The sequence below is a fragment of the Ptychodera flava genome, assembly GCF_041260155.1.
Source record: "Ptychodera flava strain L36383 chromosome 3 unlocalized genomic scaffold, AS_Pfla_20210202 Scaffold_26__1_contigs__length_13983176_pilon, whole genome shotgun sequence".
Classification (NCBI taxonomy): domain Eukaryota; kingdom Metazoa; phylum Hemichordata; class Enteropneusta; family Ptychoderidae; genus Ptychodera; species Ptychodera flava.
Window position 1 is genome coordinate 4,252,107 of NW_027248280.1, and position 17,344 is coordinate 4,269,450.

General features: G+C 37.0%; 1 protein-coding gene and 1 long non-coding RNA gene across 2 annotated transcripts in view; both read right to left on the reverse strand.

The window, feature by feature from the left end:
* The window catches only part of LOC139125738 (protein white-like), a 36,420-nt gene that overhangs the window by 3,783 nt on the left and 15,293 nt on the right, over positions 1–17,344 (reverse strand). The window contains exons 6-15 of the mRNA XM_070691836.1: positions 8,613–8,779; positions 7,847–8,015; positions 7,067–7,168; positions 5,568–5,690; positions 5,130–5,261; positions 4,141–4,233; positions 3,708–3,765; positions 3,030–3,107; positions 2,565–2,670; positions 1,957–2,057 (exon numbers count right to left, since the gene is read on the reverse strand). Coding sequence (XP_070547937.1) covers positions 1,957–2,057; positions 2,565–2,670; positions 3,030–3,107; positions 3,708–3,765; positions 4,141–4,233; positions 5,130–5,261; positions 5,568–5,690; positions 7,067–7,168; positions 7,847–8,015; positions 8,613–8,779 — 1,129 coding nt within the window. The remainder of the gene's footprint in view (positions 1–1,956; positions 2,058–2,564; positions 2,671–3,029; positions 3,108–3,707; positions 3,766–4,140; positions 4,234–5,129; positions 5,262–5,567; positions 5,691–7,066; positions 7,169–7,846; positions 8,016–8,612; positions 8,780–17,344) is intronic.
* On the reverse strand, positions 10,219–11,441 carry LOC139126065 (uncharacterized). The gene is made up of 3 exons (XR_011550449.1): positions 11,318–11,441; positions 10,897–10,968; positions 10,219–10,301 (listed from the first exon to the last, which is right to left on the reverse strand). It is a non-coding gene; the product is annotated as an uncharacterized lncRNA (long non-coding RNA).

A 17,344-nucleotide genomic window follows, 5' to 3' on the forward strand; every position in this document is an offset into this window, starting at 1 on the left:
TTTTCAAAACGAGGCTACAAATCCAAAACAGTCAAAACTTGCATTGACAAAGCCAGAAACATAGAAAGAAGCGACTTACTTGCCACCAAACCTACTGATAAGCTCCACCATAAGAGAATCCCCTTTGTTACTACTTCAACTCCACTCTTCCTAAGAAATCCAACATTATACGCAGACACTGGGGTATCATTTCCGAGGACAGAGAAATAAACAAAGCCATTCCGGAAATACCGATCACAGCCTTCAGACAACCTCCAAATCTAAGAAAAATTCTCGTAAGAGCAGATCTCAAAAAACTACCTGATCAACCCATAACAGGTGAAACTAAACACAGCGGTAACTGCAACCAATGGCGATTCATTACAGAAACCAACACAATTACCAGCTCCACTACGGGTAAAACCAACAACATCATCGGCAAAATCTCATGCAACACCCGGAACCTCATTTACATTATCACTTGCCAAAATGTACAAAACAATACATTGGGGAAACGAAAAGGGAACTTAAAAGACGAATTTACAAACACATATACACAATCCGCAGTCATAAACCCACCCCAGTCTCAGAACATTTCAATCAACTCTACCACAGTCCATCTCACTTCCAAGCTACTGGTTTACACAAAGTACACACCACGAATACCCGTAAAAGAAGACTGTGAACAAAAATACATTACAGAAATCGATACACTCACACCCAAGGGCATTAACCAAAGAGAAGGGTAAAGCTACTTTCCTGCGTTTTCTACTCTTCCCTTTTTCCAGCCACTTAGGGGACCCCTTAGTTTAGACTATTTTTGTCCATCTAAGTAGTTTTTCGGCCATGAACTTGCTCATTCCGACCCTCCACTTCAGCTGGTATAGTTCTACTCTCCGCACCCAGGTCAGTTTCATTCCATTGTACGTTTGTTACAACCACCTTTCTTGTTTCAAACGGCTTACTGATCTTTAATTTTTTGTCACAGCGCTTTTTAGCTCACGTGTTCACACGTGGGCTAATGTCATAGCGATGTCTGTCTGTCTATCCGTGTGTGTGTGTTTGAGTGTGTGTGTGTCTGTCTGTCTGTCTGTCTGTCTGTCTGTCTGTCTGTCTGTTTACACGATAGCTCAAAAACACCAAAACAGATCCAAGTCAGATTTGGTACTCAGGTACCATATGCTACTTGCAAGAACTGATAAGATTTTGGTCAGTGTGGCTTGCATATTAATGAAGTTATGCAGTTTTTTCCATACAATGGTTTCCCTATGGAGACGGTAATGACAGTGTAGACATATATCAAGAAATACTACACAAAATTTCATAAAACTTTTCACAGATGACAATCTCAGAACATTATGATGATACTGTGAGTGTCATGTCAATTATCTGCTCATTTGCATATTTAATGAACTTTTGTTATTAGTGACATAACTCTGGAATTCCCGCACCAAACTTGATGATACGTGCAACAAATATTGATCTGATATATATCTAATTATACTTAGAAGCATTGGGCAGTGTCAAGGGTTTAACGGTAACTCGATTATGACATCGCGGGCCGCTTAGTCATCATTTGACTGAAAGTGAACCGGAACTATTTTCAACCTGACAACTTTGGTATTGAAAAAATGTTCAAATTACATGTTTTACATAGGAAATCCGTTTTCTTTAGAAATTATGCATGAAAAATCGATAAATCGCATAACACTGAGTTAAATATGTCAGTGCGCCATTCGACGATGAAAATTGTTCTATGCTCAAACAAACCTATTGGAAACATTTGGCGTGAAAACTATGTACAAGAGGCATGTAATAAAGCATTTTAGCACAAACAGGGGACTTTGTACCCTCGAGGCAGGAGACCATTGACCCTCCTTACGTTTGGCTAATGGTCACCTACCCTCGGGCACATAGTCCCTTGTTTGGGCTATAATATATATTCCCACACTTTGAAGAAAACAGCTATGGTCTTACCAAGGTCTCCGTACTCGAACCATTGGTTGATAGACAGTGCCTCGTAACCGTACCTTGTGTATGATATGTACTCAAACCAACGCAGGTATACAGGGATTGTCCTATGAAGGTAAGGTTTAGCTTATCAGCACAACATGAAAGGATTTCACAGATTATTTTACGACGCAGAACGTTATCACAGCGATAAAATTCAATGCGAATAGAGTTCGTTTCCGTTATATCCCTTTGCCAACTTCGAATATTTACCTCTCTGTGAACATGAACATGAACATGACCATGAATATTTAATTCGATATCTGTCCATTATATTATACGACAGCAAGAACACCTCAACATAACATTCAAACAAACGTGTGTTGGCAGCCAATAGAGCATTGTATACTTTGTCTTCCTAAATACTATGGTAACTTTATATATTTAGTGTATACCCATACATGTATGTTAATATCAGTACAAATACCCGATAAAACAGGACGTGAGAAGGTTCAAGTTTCAACAGTATATCATTTGAGCTTTACAGCAGCAGACAAGTCAAACCTTAAACCATGCCAACGCTATACTGATGGGCCTTAGTCAATATTCATATCAGATGTCAGTGTTATACATACTCGACGTTGATGTAGAATCCTGTGAATATATCAACTGGCATAATTATGAAGACACTGACGGCCAAAGCTATGGCATCTGTAGTACACGCCGTGGACACCGTAAAACCTGCAATTTAAAAGTGGCAGTCAAGAAATAATAAGGATGTGATGGCATAGAACAGTTAAAAGCACAAAATGTATTTAAACGTTTTCCAGGATATAGTTGTTCGAAGCAATTGTATCCAGCAGATTTTCAACAAAAGTTGCCTGTAATGTGTGCTTCAGTAATGTCAAAATCCTATACGTTTAGAATCGTGCAAAATTTTGCGCAATTGGTTATACACTAACTGAAGCCATAGATAAGGGTTCAAAACTCATATCGTGATAATTGAAGAGCACTAATAATTAGCATAGATATGAGTTTGTTTCCATGTAAATATAGTTATTTATTTTTTAATGACGAAAGAGTTCACGATATTAACTTACCGAGTGCAGAGGCGGCAAGCCCAACAACAAATAGCAAGAACAAGTATGTGAAGAATCTTTCTATCTCGGGATTTAAACCTTAAGAAGGTAAATCACAAAGACATCTGAGTGAATATTAATATTTTTACTTCCTACTTTGTCTTTCAAAACCTTCAAGACTGGGAGATAAAATACTCAGATGTACTGCCATGACTGCTGGAAGGTAATTGGATTTTTATAAATCGTCTACTTAGACCTTTTACTGACCCCCGCCCCCTCACTCCCCGAATAGTATGGAGCGAGGCGCTGGATAAGATCACAGAAGTACGGCTATTTTTGTGGCCTATTTTATATAAGCTAACGAGTTCGCTGGTCAAAAATAGTAAAATAATAGTTTCATGGAGTTTATTACGTGTCATCCCTAAGACAAAGAAGTATTTAGCACAGAGAAAAGATAAGGATGCCCTGTCTCCAGAGAAGAGATATAACAAACCGGACTGACAAGGGTTCAATTGAATACCTCTCGTGTGTGAGGCCGAAGGAAAACAGGGTAGCGGGCTAGAAAATCGCATGGTAGGGTGATAACTGACTGATAATACGGTAGAAAATAACTGTTCTCCCCTTTTCTCTGTCCTTACACCTCAGTGTTAACCGTTATGTTCGTTAATTGAGCAGTATTGGACTTTATTTAATCCTTACCTGTCATCCAATATGAGATGGATCCTCCGAGAATTGCAACGATTAAGCAAATCGGAATCTACAATTATGAAACGTAAAAGTTTATTTAACTCTATAGAGATAATGGTTTTGCTGTATTACTTTATTTAGTTGTGCTGTTCGATAAAGTTGACGTTAGAGGTTATTTTATGAAAATCAAGAGCATGTAATACTGATCTGTACTGATCTTTTTGATTTTCCAGATGTATACAAAATCAGTGAATTGTATGGTATCCGGTAAATATAGCTTGATATAGTTGCAACATTTGACCTTTAGAATAAAACTAGTCAAGGCACATCCTGAACATCATTTACTCATAGATACGATAGGCCGAAAAACAACTGAAACCTTCACCTTCTTTTACATAATACTAACGAAGATACCTATGACGAAACATTCCATAGGAATACATACCTCCATGAGACTCTTCGCCAAGAAGTATGCGTCTGTTCTGTACATTCCACTAGAATGTTCACGAAAGAATAGGACTGCTTCTGGTTGTATACTCTGAATTAAAATTTGTTTATTTATCTTGGTCTATTGGATGCGATACTTGGGACGGAATTGTTAGATATTTACTGTGTTCGGATTTTAATAAAGTGTGTTATAAATCACACACAGGAATGGATTGGATGCTCAAACATTTAAACCCTTTGTCAATTTATGTCACCTTTATAAAATGTTCCCTAGTCAATTTTTTTCCGATTTTTGCCAAACTTTTGACTAAAAATTGTAGCAAATGAAATGTGATATCCATTTGGTCCAATATTATTTTAAAAATTACAGAAAAATTCAAAAACACTGGTTAAATGTTGCACTAAAATTTTTGTGTGAAAAATTACAGCACTCAAAGGGTTAAATAGGCATCTGGGACTCGAAGGGCAGGAGCCTTCCACAGAGTATTACTTTTAATAATTCAGAAACCTTTACTTGGACAATATCCTGAAAAAATACACTGTCAAATTTTCAAGGGTTGGGCTAAAATGAACATAGTGTGGTCACTGTTGATATCAACAAAACTGTCCCACACTTTGAAGAAAATTCAACAATTCATGTACAATAACAATCTTTAAAAGATTTTAGAAGTTTTGTTTTGTAGACTCAGAACTCAAATGGAATGCAGCTAAAGTCTGTATCATTGGTACGATACTTTTGGCTATATCGCTTGAAATATGGTCACATTATGCGTTCCCTCTCATATTTTTTTTGATATCTAACAATTTGAGAAAATAGACTGCCTTAATGAAGAATGTTTTCATTATCTGTGCAAAGGGGTTTATTGCCCTTATTTCTCAGAAGTGTTAGTGCTCAAGCCACTTTTTTTTGAACCACTGGTTGACTACATTGTGTGCTCTAACTCAGGTATATCAAGACAACATGACGACACTGATGAGTACACTTACCCGTATTGTTTGCCAGAAAGAGTCCATGCCAACCAGGTATATCATCATTGCCAACATTCCTTGGATACTACGTACGCCACTCTGCGAGTATGGGATTTGAAAGTAGGCCAAACCAATAAAAAGGGACATGACCTAAAAAGTGGGATTATACGTCATACACGATTCGTCATTTTAAAGCGTAAAGATTGCACAGTGTCATACTATAATTTATATGCACGTCTTCTCAATGTTTATCTATCATGTTCTTATGAGATCTTATTGAACTTGTTTCAATTCGCCATATAATCATGAATTCTTAATAACAATCACTCATGCACAATGCAATTTTATTCGCCATCAGATTGGAAGCAAAGTAATTGTAATTGGCAAGCGAGACCCAACTGGAAACGGTTCGAGTAAAATTTTCAACTTGGAATTCTTATAAGCTTACAGTCTTACCAAAGCCGAGTAGAATCGAACTTTCAGCAAGCCCCTGTCTCTGATCGTACGTATTGCACATCTCCACAGAAGGGCTACAAACTGTGTAAGCCAGCTGTTCTTATATCTGTTGAAATGACACGCCTGGATAAGTATGGGGTTTCTAAGCAGAGAAATACTAAGAACAGTTACAGAACACATTTTGTAAATTTAATGATAATTAATTTAATGCTAAAGGCGTGAAAGAACGATCATATACATCTTCAAGATTGTATCCACTCTCAAAACTGCGCCGGACACGTTTTTGGGTAGACTGTAAAATAGATCCCGTGTATTACAGTTCGATAGTAGCCTATCCGTGTTAAAACATGATCGCCAGACGCGCACATCGAAGTCATAGTTCTGGCATTTACCAATTGGAGTATGGCATTGTAACTTACGTTGATTCTGTAACGCTTTCAACTTTTTCTGGAAAAAAGCACATGAAAAATGATATTCAGAAGTTCTATCCCGGTTTTCTGGTGTGCAAAAGCACGTGTGTCAATGGATTACATAATAGCATACATGCATATGCTTCCAAAAGTATCCTTCTATTGCAGCACACTGTAGTCTATTCTGAATTACCATGCATCTCGGGGCCAGTTTTTTCAAAGTCCCAATATTTAAAACTAATGATCTTCTTCTTGTCCTTCTTACTTTGAATTTCGTGGGCTAAACTAGGTTTTGCCGTCATATATTTGTAAAATCAAAAGTTTTAATTTCTCCTTCGAGTAACCACAGACTGCAGAGACCACGTTTGCATTTCAAATATAAGTAGATTTTATGTTCTTCCTCTAATAGCACAAGGTTACAGTGACTGACGATTTTTTCCTGGTTGTTAGAAGCTTTTGCATCGTTAACTTTCATATAACAAAGGTTTATATTTTTGGAAGATAAAAGTCACTATACTCTGTTGTGATGATGTAGATTCTCTAGAACATAGGTTTTTAAAATGCTCAATTGCGTCCAGATACCGGAATAAGCGGATGAAAAACATCACCAACAGATTTACATGGAAAGTGATTGAAATATCACTATCAAATATTATTTTAACAGACTGTAAAGAGAGTAAAATCACAGGCATGCAAAGAAAATCTGTAAGATTTGTAACTGTAGTTGCAAAATTAAGCATGATTTCGCAAATTTTAAATTGCAAATTTTAATGTTCCCGTTGAAATAGTTTTCAAAATGAACTCGATATAAGGTATAAACTTACGAAGGAGGTAATCATAAGGTTGAGGTAAAACAAGCGTTTCAGAGAATTAAAAAAATAATGTAACAGTAATACATCGATGTTGTTTCGCGTAATATGTCAAATGATATACAGGAACATTTCCAAATAAGTCTAAAGTTTCGATTTGAGGCGAGTCTTTCATTTGAATTTGTACTATCCTTTAGAATATATATTATTGACAACTCTATTATCCCTCCTGCACCCAGCCATTCATACACCGACACGACTAACATATTAACACTCTTACCATGATTGACTTTCTCTGTGTTCTGCCTTTAAACATTTGGTCGCGAAGAACTTCTTGAACTTTGTTGTAGTAATTTGATTGTTCAAAACAATTGCATATTGTCTTGGATAGATAAAGAGAATTTGTACAATGTTAAAGGAAAGAATGTTTTAACATGAAGAAAAATGTAAATACAATCACGTTGGAACTATTTTGGGAAAATTGGATCTTCTTATTTTTTGAATTTCTCAAAAGTGTTAGGTGCCCTACAGCTGAACGTTGTAATATTACAAATTACTCATAAAAACAAGTAACTTAAAAAGAAAAGCAGATAAGCTTACATTTGCAGATTAAACCGACATTACTTCACCATCCAATTATCCCAAAGCAGTCCCGATTGTGTTTAGTCTATGAAGATACTTTTAACGAATTTCACAGCTGAATACATTTTTCAGAAATTAAAACACACTCACAACGCCTTTCTGTGTACCAACGTTGAGTTTACATCCGGAAACTAATTTTGGTCCTGAAAATGGAGTTACAGAGGCAGTATGCATTGCGTTCACCACCAATTCGATAGTCTGTTTCCCTGCCTTAAAGTGTCGGAAAAGTTATGAATACTTCTCGGTTCTCCTTTTGTTAGAGTTTCAAACTGTTTAACTTATTGGCTTTCATCTTGTTCTGCCTGTAGCCAATAGCCAAAAGTCAATAATGAAAATATTTACGCTTCAATATTGGTAATTACACGACTAAATCAAATGATATGATGCACTTAGCATGCTTGTCTAATGCAAATCCTACCTGCTGGATGTCTGTATCTGGAATATCTGGGTCGGTTGATAATTTTTCTATGAAATAGTCAGCAGGATTATAGGTTTCTGGACAGTTGTAGCCGATACCACTGAAGTATTCTACCAATTCGTCTCTTGGACCCATGTAAGCACAACGCCCTTCACACAGCATCAGTATACTGCTCATTGACAAAAGTCGAAAGATAATCAGAAGTTTTTTGTTATTCTTTCCCTGGAACATAATTATTATTCTTAAAGCAAAAGGTACACACATAGGTCTATTCATAAATATATATATATATATATATATATATATATATATATATATACATAGTTTCGAGCATAGATATACATATATACTCACATAAATACATACATAGAGACATAGATACATACACACATATATATACGTAGTTTCGAGATACATATAAATATACATAAATTACTCACATAGATACATACATAGAGACATAGATACATACATACATACATACATACATACATACATACATACATACATACATACATACATACATACATACATACATACATACATACATACATACATAGACAGACACACAAACACACAGACAGACACACACACACGCAAACAAACACAGACAGACACGCAAGAAACACAGACGGACAGATACTGACACACACAGCCAGACAGATACACAGCAAGACAGACAAGATATCGACCCCCCCCCCCCCCGAAAAAAAATAGGAGCAATGAAACAAAAACAAGTTAATGACAGTATATACATTGTACTTACTTATCTAGATGTTGAAATATTTCTGACGATGGCTGGTGAATAGAGCATATAATAGTATGTCCGCTGGTCGATAAATCACTCAATTTGCTGGCGACAACTTCCGCCATGAATTTATCGAGTCCTGTTGTAGGCTCATCACAGATCAATATGGGCGGGTCTGTTAAGATCTAACGATATAAAATTATAAACATTTATACAATTTTGTTTTCATTTATATACTCTTTGCCAAAAGCAAAATCAATGTGCATATTGTTTCTTTGCGAGTGTTTGCGGTTCATCTTTATACCTTTATTTTTGTTTACTCGTCCGATTAGTCTCTTACGTTTTTCATTTTCGTTTTAAAAAGTGATGTAGTGTGTTTTAATGGAGTTTTCGTTAATAATTCTATCCGGGTAACATGAGCGCTGTTGTATTCAACCTAAAGGTCTAAAGACTAGAGATGATTATATCGTGCGCTTGGCAAACGAATCCATCACCTGCGATCTTAAACCCCTTCCCCGAATCGACGACGATATCATGATTTCAACTCCCTAGGAACAGGATTTTCCCACGGCTATACAGTTTCATGATCTTACTGCCGATATTATTCACTGTAATTTAAGTGGAGCTAAATCGGCATCAAAAACCGCCCGTGTATTCACTATTGTCACACAGTTGGATTAATTGTCCACTGCCCTCTACGGCGTAAGTCGATGAAAACTCAACGCTTTCGCAAATTAAACGCAAATAATGTATGAGTGAGAAAACAAGTTTAGGTAGAACGCGCCTCGCGGACAGACATTCGGACTCTCAAACTCTTACAATACTTTTCTGATCTACCACTTGTTGGGGTTCATTTTAAAGCTCTTGCTGAAAGAAAACATTTTACCGGCTTAATTTTTCACAATTCGAAAATTATATTTTTTCCCATGGAGTTAACACAGGAATGGTGACCATTTTGAATTTCAAATATCGGTTAATCTTGGGATATTTATTTCCCCAGTACTGAAATTGGCTCGGTGAGCCCCGATTTTTAGCTCACGTGTTCGCACGTGGGCCTATGCCATAGCGATGTCTGTCTGTCTGTCCGTGTGTGTGTGTCTGTCTGTCTGTCTGTCTGTTTACACGATAACTCAAAAACGCTTAATAATGAACCTGTTGTAAAACACGTGAGCATATTCAGTTCATATCTGGTTATTCTTGATTTTGAAAGAGAATAGTTGAAAGATTCCTTGGGGGAGAGTTGGAGCAAAAGTTGAAATCTTTCACTTTGAGGCACTTACTACCTTAAGAAAAAAATATTTGAAGACGAATTAACGAAGTTAGCCTTTTTGTAATGAATGTACCTATGGAAACAAATACTAAGTAGCATACATCTGACGCCAAACACTCATGTTGACTGCATGATTCAAAATTACTTCCTGCTCCTGCTGCATGACCCGCTTATTCGAGTCAGTAGACAAGGCTTATTTCTTCCGGGGTTAGACGTCCCTCCTTGTATCATATACAGTGGTCTGAATTGCGGATTGATGTTTCACCCGGACATAGCTAGGATCACAATCATAGTGTTCATGAATGATCAATGATACTGATAAAGGATTGTAAAGACTGACCTCCGCTGCCAAAGAGTCTTTTTCTCTCGCCACCCGATATCCCGTTGGCAGTGCCTGCTTCACCGATCCTAGTGCTGGCGCAATCCGTAAGACCAAGCTGGGTGGAAAATGACAAATTGTATAAGCGTTTTGACGATACACATGTAGATTTTATCTTTCATAGCGACGTTTATCGAAAGCCTTAAGTCAATGATAATTCCCACCCAAAAATATTCAGATGAATGAAACAAAACACACGGCGGCGGCGAGAAGTATAGAGTGAACAGGGGGGGGGACATTTAATATGGTCAGTCTCGAGTATTATGTAGGTAGAGAATTTCTAAAATTTCTTTAAAACGCTGTCTAGAGTATTTATGTAATGTATGGAAGATGAACACGCAAGCGTCAGGATAGGATAGCCTTCGTAGACTGTTAATATTACGATTGTTTTCACTAAACCTTTGTCTTTGTTTCAATGTGAGCCTTAGAAGTAATGTGCGTAACATCCCAGTATCGACAAAAAAGTGTACAGCTTTAGATTTCATGCCAAATTTGGGGAGGAAAGTCTCTTCAGCGACATCAATAAGACCGAAGCAAACAAGTGGAGGAATTTGATACATTGCGAGTTTCTTGCGCAAGTTTTCAAGTTTCGCGTCTTCCTTTCGAATACTGATTGGTAAATATGGAATAACCGATACACATAGGTTTCTTACCTCTCCTATTACTTCTTCAACTCGTTCAAGTCTCTCCTTTCCGGTTATTTCCCGATCCATTCTTAACATTGCCTGAGAGAGAGAGAGAGAGAGAGAGAGAGAGAGAGAGAGAGAGAGAGAGAGAGTGCGTGTGTGTGTTAATCGGCGAATATATAAAACTGAACGAGCAGATTTTTGAAACGGCGGGTATAGTCAGACAGAGGGAAGGTATTGGCGAATATAAAATTGAAGAAGCAGATTTTGGCAATGACGGGTAGGTCGAGCCTCGATTGGAGATCTAAAACAGAACACAATCAACAATAATAGCGCTATTGTGTCAGGAAAGACGTGAATAGAGACCTAGACAGAGAAAGAAAGTTAAATACACAGACGGACATATGTATCAAGAGAGTCAAATACATTTTAGCATTAACTCATATACCTGAAATTGCAAGTGCTCTCTAACAGTGAGCGTCGACAGAAACAGGTCTTCCTGTTGGACGTACGCCATATCGCCGGTGATGGAGTCGTCTGCGGGTTCACCATTGGTCAAGATATTGCCGTCAACTTCAGTCCGTTCTTCGTACGGAATGTGATTGCGTCCAGTAAGTGGATTTCCGCTACCGCTGTAAGCCACAAAATTAAAAAAAAAACGTTTAAGCGACCAGATTGTCAGATATAAATGTTAATAAAAGACTGACCGATAAAGGATGGTCGCAGTAGGACACAGAATTCTATTTTTGTTATCTAATGAAAAGTCTATAAAATTTCTGACAACAATAACGAAAACATACATATTTGTAACTCGATGGTGACCTGCTGTGAATGCATGGACCGTGAAGTTATTCGTCGCCTCAAAATGATCATCTCAATAACATCTGTTATGAATTGCATTCCGTCGCCAAAACTGCAGTAATACTTTTGAAGAACTCGCCGATACCACCGTGACGTAAATACAAGTTGAAGCACCACGTGATATGCACAGGAAAGTAACGATTATGGTGGTGGATATCGTTTTCCCGATTATAAAAATTCAACTGCAGGGAATGTAACTTGATACGTTCACTGACTTTTCCACTGATTTTTCCATTGACTACAGTCTAGAAAAAAATCTTGATTTTAAGTGAAATCAAGATGTAGTATACTACCTTGGTCCAAGTATTGCTAACAATGTCCCAGGTTGTGCATAGCCACTAACTGCAAAAGAGTTGAATAGAGTTGAATATAAATAAAAAAGGTCACAGAGGTCGATCACGGAACGAAAACATAATATGCTCTGAATAAACAACGTATAAGAAGACTGAAATCGGTCATACCTAACAAGAGAAGTCACAGTCAAAGCATGGTGTCTATCAAAATGGCCAAACATGTTTTATAATCTTGATACGTATATAATCTTTTATAATCTTGATGCGGCGGCACCATTTTTCACGCCACAAACAAATTAAATCCCTGCACGGACTGACGGCTTGTGTGAACACGATTCGCCATCGTAACGGGCTAATTATTAATCGTAATTATTATTACTTTCCATTTTGTCAGTCTTCATGTCAGTCTGCCCGTCTGTAGCTCTTCCTGTCTGGCTGTCTGTATGCGTGTGTGTCAAAGGCTACAGATATTGCCCTTCCATCGTATCATGTTACAAAACAAGAAAAATGCAATCTGATTCTTGCGTCATATTAATACAGGAAATCACATGAACACCTCTGTTAATTGATCGACAGGTTACCAAGGTGCTACGGGCTCTATGCGAATTGATGAATAGCAATGGAAAGCATGATGTTTTGTAACTCTGCGATTGGAAGATGATATTGATACGACGCATGTTTGCATCATATCAATAGTTATAAGTTGCGGGTACACCAAACTAGACAGGTAAAACAATTGAGTCAAACTTTCTATTTTGGGGAAAAATGGCTGCATTTCATAAACTGGAACAGTATTCACTTTACTTAACCTCTACAGACAATTTCTTTTGCTTGCTCGTTGATGATGTCGTTTCGTTTCCATGGAAAACGGCTTCTCTTCGGGATTGTTCGCACCGTGATGCAATCCCACGTTAATGCCAGCCCCTTGTCTTGAAAATGAGTCGGCGTCCGAGGTGTCTGGAACTTAAAAGACGTAAAGGAAGTCTCCTCACTATTGCAGAGCGAGTTCTTTCCGCTGTCCTGAAAACGCTGCCTGTCAGAGAGAGGAATCCCTTCATTCTCGCCCATGTCGTCTGACATTTCACGTAGAAGCTCCGTCGCGCAAGGAATACACTAGTCCAGCGACTGTAGGCGATGTGGTGCCTCCGTCGCCCTATACTGAGGTGAACTTTAATCTCCGGTCTCCCAAAGCACGTGACCAATGTTTCGCTAATCAATCAATGGGATTGGGAGGAGAGCACGTCATACGTTTTCGAGGAGTGAGGAGCCATCGGCATGGATATTAGCGGATAAATATTTTTGTAAGAGGTCAACCACAGGAAAAGACGATTTAAAGAATGATTCACAACTGCTTTTCCGCCTATAGGAGCCAATATTAACATACTTATTTGACTGTTTACCTTATGATTCATCATCTTGACAAAACTTTACTAAATTTTGTACTTATCAGATATGTTTTACCCGGTGAAGAAAAAGGTCCTCCTTGAAATTAAGTGATACACTTCTTACTGGTTATGCTACACAAGTTCAGTAATCACTCACTTGTCTGCACGTTTCATTGGAAACGTGCGAGTACAGGAGGTGAGATCGTTTCAATAGCTTGCGAGTTTCTGTAACCAGCGTGTTCAGGCTTCGTTTGTTAGTAATAAGGCTTTGAATTTTCATGTTGAAGTATTCTATTTATTTTTACCAATATCTAGGATACCAAATGAACATATGTCAACTTTCCATTACGGTTCCTGAATTCGCACAGATGGACCGTTGGTAAGACAAAATTGAAAGGCTTGAGAGTCGACTTCAGACGAATAACGTGACTAAGAACACACTTTCCTAATTCACAAACATCTTTCTCGATGAAATAAGAATATAAATGATACAAACAATCTTTTCAATATAAATTGCCCTTTGGTAACTTACGTAGCCAGATCTGACCGCCACATATATACTTTCACCCCGTTCGATGAATAATTTTATGACACGTGACAGCGATGCGATTATTTTAGGTCAAAACAAATATCGATTTTTACAGTTTTTTAGGATAATTATCTTTGATCTGAAAGTCACAGTTTACAAAGTATCTTTCTGCCTACAATGTTAGTTTTGTATTAAAACACCGACTGGAGCAAACAAAAGATACGGAAATATCGATTAACTAACGCATGCAGGACGGACATCAAATTTAGTCAATGTTTCGTGTACAGAAGCAACCAGAGTCCATTGTCTTAGGCAACAACCAAAACCTAGTTTCCAGTATGGCTCGTCAAGGGATGGCAAAGTGATTGAAATAACGTAAATTTTGTTCATGTGAAGAGCAATTGTATTCGACATTTGAACATTTTCTAAATACATTTCAAAGAACACAGATTCTAAAATGCAACAAATTAAACAATATCAAATGCGAACAATCCTCGGAACAAAAATGGGAGTGCTTACATGAGACTGAAAATAAATTCCTTTCAAAAGATTGTTATTGCTACTATGTTATGTAATAGAGGTGCATATGGAAATTCTTGAGGTATGCTTACTACGTTAAATAAAGGATTTGAAGTGGCAGGCACATCGAAACCAGGTACATGTAAATTATTTATGCAAAGTACCTGAATGACTATTTCCCATCATGAATGGCGTACATGTTTATCTGTAAATTGTTACGACGTATCTTGCGCTCTGCCCAAACGATTTCAAGCACTTACTAGTCATCTCCCATTGTCAACTGAGACTTGTTGAAATGATTCTTTTTCAGAAGATTTGAGCTCATTCTAGCTACCTTGACATTGCAGAATTTCATAAACACTTCTGTCAATTATTTCAAAGAACTTCACCCCATGTAACACATTGGTCTAGGCACGAAAGTCTGTCATGTTTGTGGCATTGACTCCCATCGACGTACATTAAATAAGTCTGTGCAGCACCCAACTACAACCCTCCTAAGAAAGCAGACGGTGCTACTGTCCTCAAAGGGCCAATGGTTATAGCTTTTGTATGTATGTTTATTATATTTGTTTCATAAATGTACTTTTTTGACAAAAGTAGTTAAAATACAACGTACTGTCTGATCAATACATCGAAGTGTCTACCAATGCAGTGTTATTGAATTCAAGTCGAGAGGTCAATGATCTCATTAGAGTCTGACACAATATTGAAATCGCTACCACCAATTTGGAATTTTTGAAGTAGTATTCATCGCATCGCAATTACTAAGCAGTGACTGCAATGAAGCCGACGGGACTGAAAATATTTCCTAGTGAATTTGCACAGGTCAAATGCTAGAAAAACCCGTTCGAGTGTATCAGGTATGTGTCTATATATAACGATGAAAGTTTCCAAGCATTCACGTCCATTGAGAATTTTAACCAATAAACCATTTAGAATATTTTGCACTTTACATCGGAACAGTACGGCACGGCGTCTACATTTTGATGTTTACGTATGGAGCCTTTTTTTAGAAGTCGTATCTCCGTTTCCCAAGGATAGTACAAAATCATTAATCTAAAAATCTGACGTGTTCGCCACCGACTATTTTAAATGACCATGCCAAAGATACTACTCACTGTATATTCCAATCATTTAGGGGGGATTTGTTATAACCCGCTTTTAGATACAGAACGGTTCTTAAAATGGAAGCAAAATAAAAAGCCCAATATTATGCCCTTCAGGGAGTTTAAGGAGCGACACTTCAAAGCATACATATATTTTTTACAGCAAAATAGTTTATTTGTCTAATACATTAACTTCCGCGAAAATATATACTTAAATCCTTAACTAACATTGTAAACTCTAGCTCAATTATGTGTAAATTGAAGGATTATTGTTGGCAACTGCAATAGCTCTTTCCACGTCTCAATTTCGCTATATGTACTGAGAGTCTTTAAGAGATATGTATTTGCCATTTCAAATGCTCAACATTTCACCACATTTTCCTCTCTCTGTACAGGTATGGCTCTACCGTAGAAAACAATAAAGTTGAATTCAAGCTATGTCAGTAAACTAGTAAACGGAATACACCAATCCCGATAAGATCAAAACACTGGTAAAGAGTATCAAAAATTACAACTACTTAAAGCTTTTAAGCAAACAATTCATCACCTTCTTTGAACCTTGAAATGAAAATATCTTTAGAAATATCTCTATCCATAACACGCCTATTTACAGTGAAAGAAAGCAGATTAATTATAATAATGCATCACGAGATTTGAAATTTAAAAAATGTGTAACTTTCTTGTTTGTCTGCGTGAAAGCAATGCAAAATGATTCTGCAACCAGTAAATTTCGCATAACCGCTAACTATAAAAGAGAAAAAATATATTTAAAAACAGGTCACGGAGATCAATTTCGAAACGACCGCATAATATGCGTTTATTAGACAACATATGAGTAGGGTGAAACAGGTCCTACCTAATAAAAGAAATATGTCATAGCTGAGGCATGATGTTTATCAAAATGGTCAAACATTTTTTATCCACAAAAAAACATACATAAATCCTTAACTAACATTGTAGACTCTAGCTAAAGTATATGTAAATTGAAGTATTATTGTTGGCAACTGCAATAGCTCTTTCCACGCCTCGATTTCCCTATATGTACTGAGAGTCTTTAAGAGATATGTATTTGCCATTTCAAATGCTCAACATTTCACCACATTTTCCTCTGTACAGGTATGGCTCGACCATAGAAAACAATAGAGTTGAATTCAAGCTATGTCAGTAAACTAGTAAACGGAATACACTAATCATAATAAGATCAAAACACTGGTAAAGAGTATCAAAAATTGTAACTACTTAAAGCTTTTAGGCAAACAATTCATCACCTTCTTTGAACCTTGAAATGAAAATATCTTTAGAAATATCTCTATCCATAACACGCCTATTTACACTGAAAGAAAGCAGATTAATTATGATAATGCATCACGAGATTTGAAATTAAACAAAATGTGTAACTTTCTTGTTTGTCTGCGTGAAAGCAATGCAAAATGATTCTGCAACCAGTAAATTTCGCATAACCACTAACTATAAACGAGAAAAATATATTTAAAAACAGGTCACGGAGATCAATTTCGAAACGACCGCATAATATGCGTTTATTAGACAACATATGAGTAGGGTGAAACAGGTCCTACCTAATAAAAGAAATATGTCATAGCTGAGGCATGATGTTTATCAAAATGGTCAACACTTTTTATAATCATAAACGTATGCGGTAACGTGATTTTCACGCCACCCGTGAATCAAATCAATGCAAGAAGGACTTGCGAGAAAAATAGTTTTGCCATCACAATTGGTTATACCATTGGTTTAATAATCATAATAACGTTTCGCAGTCCG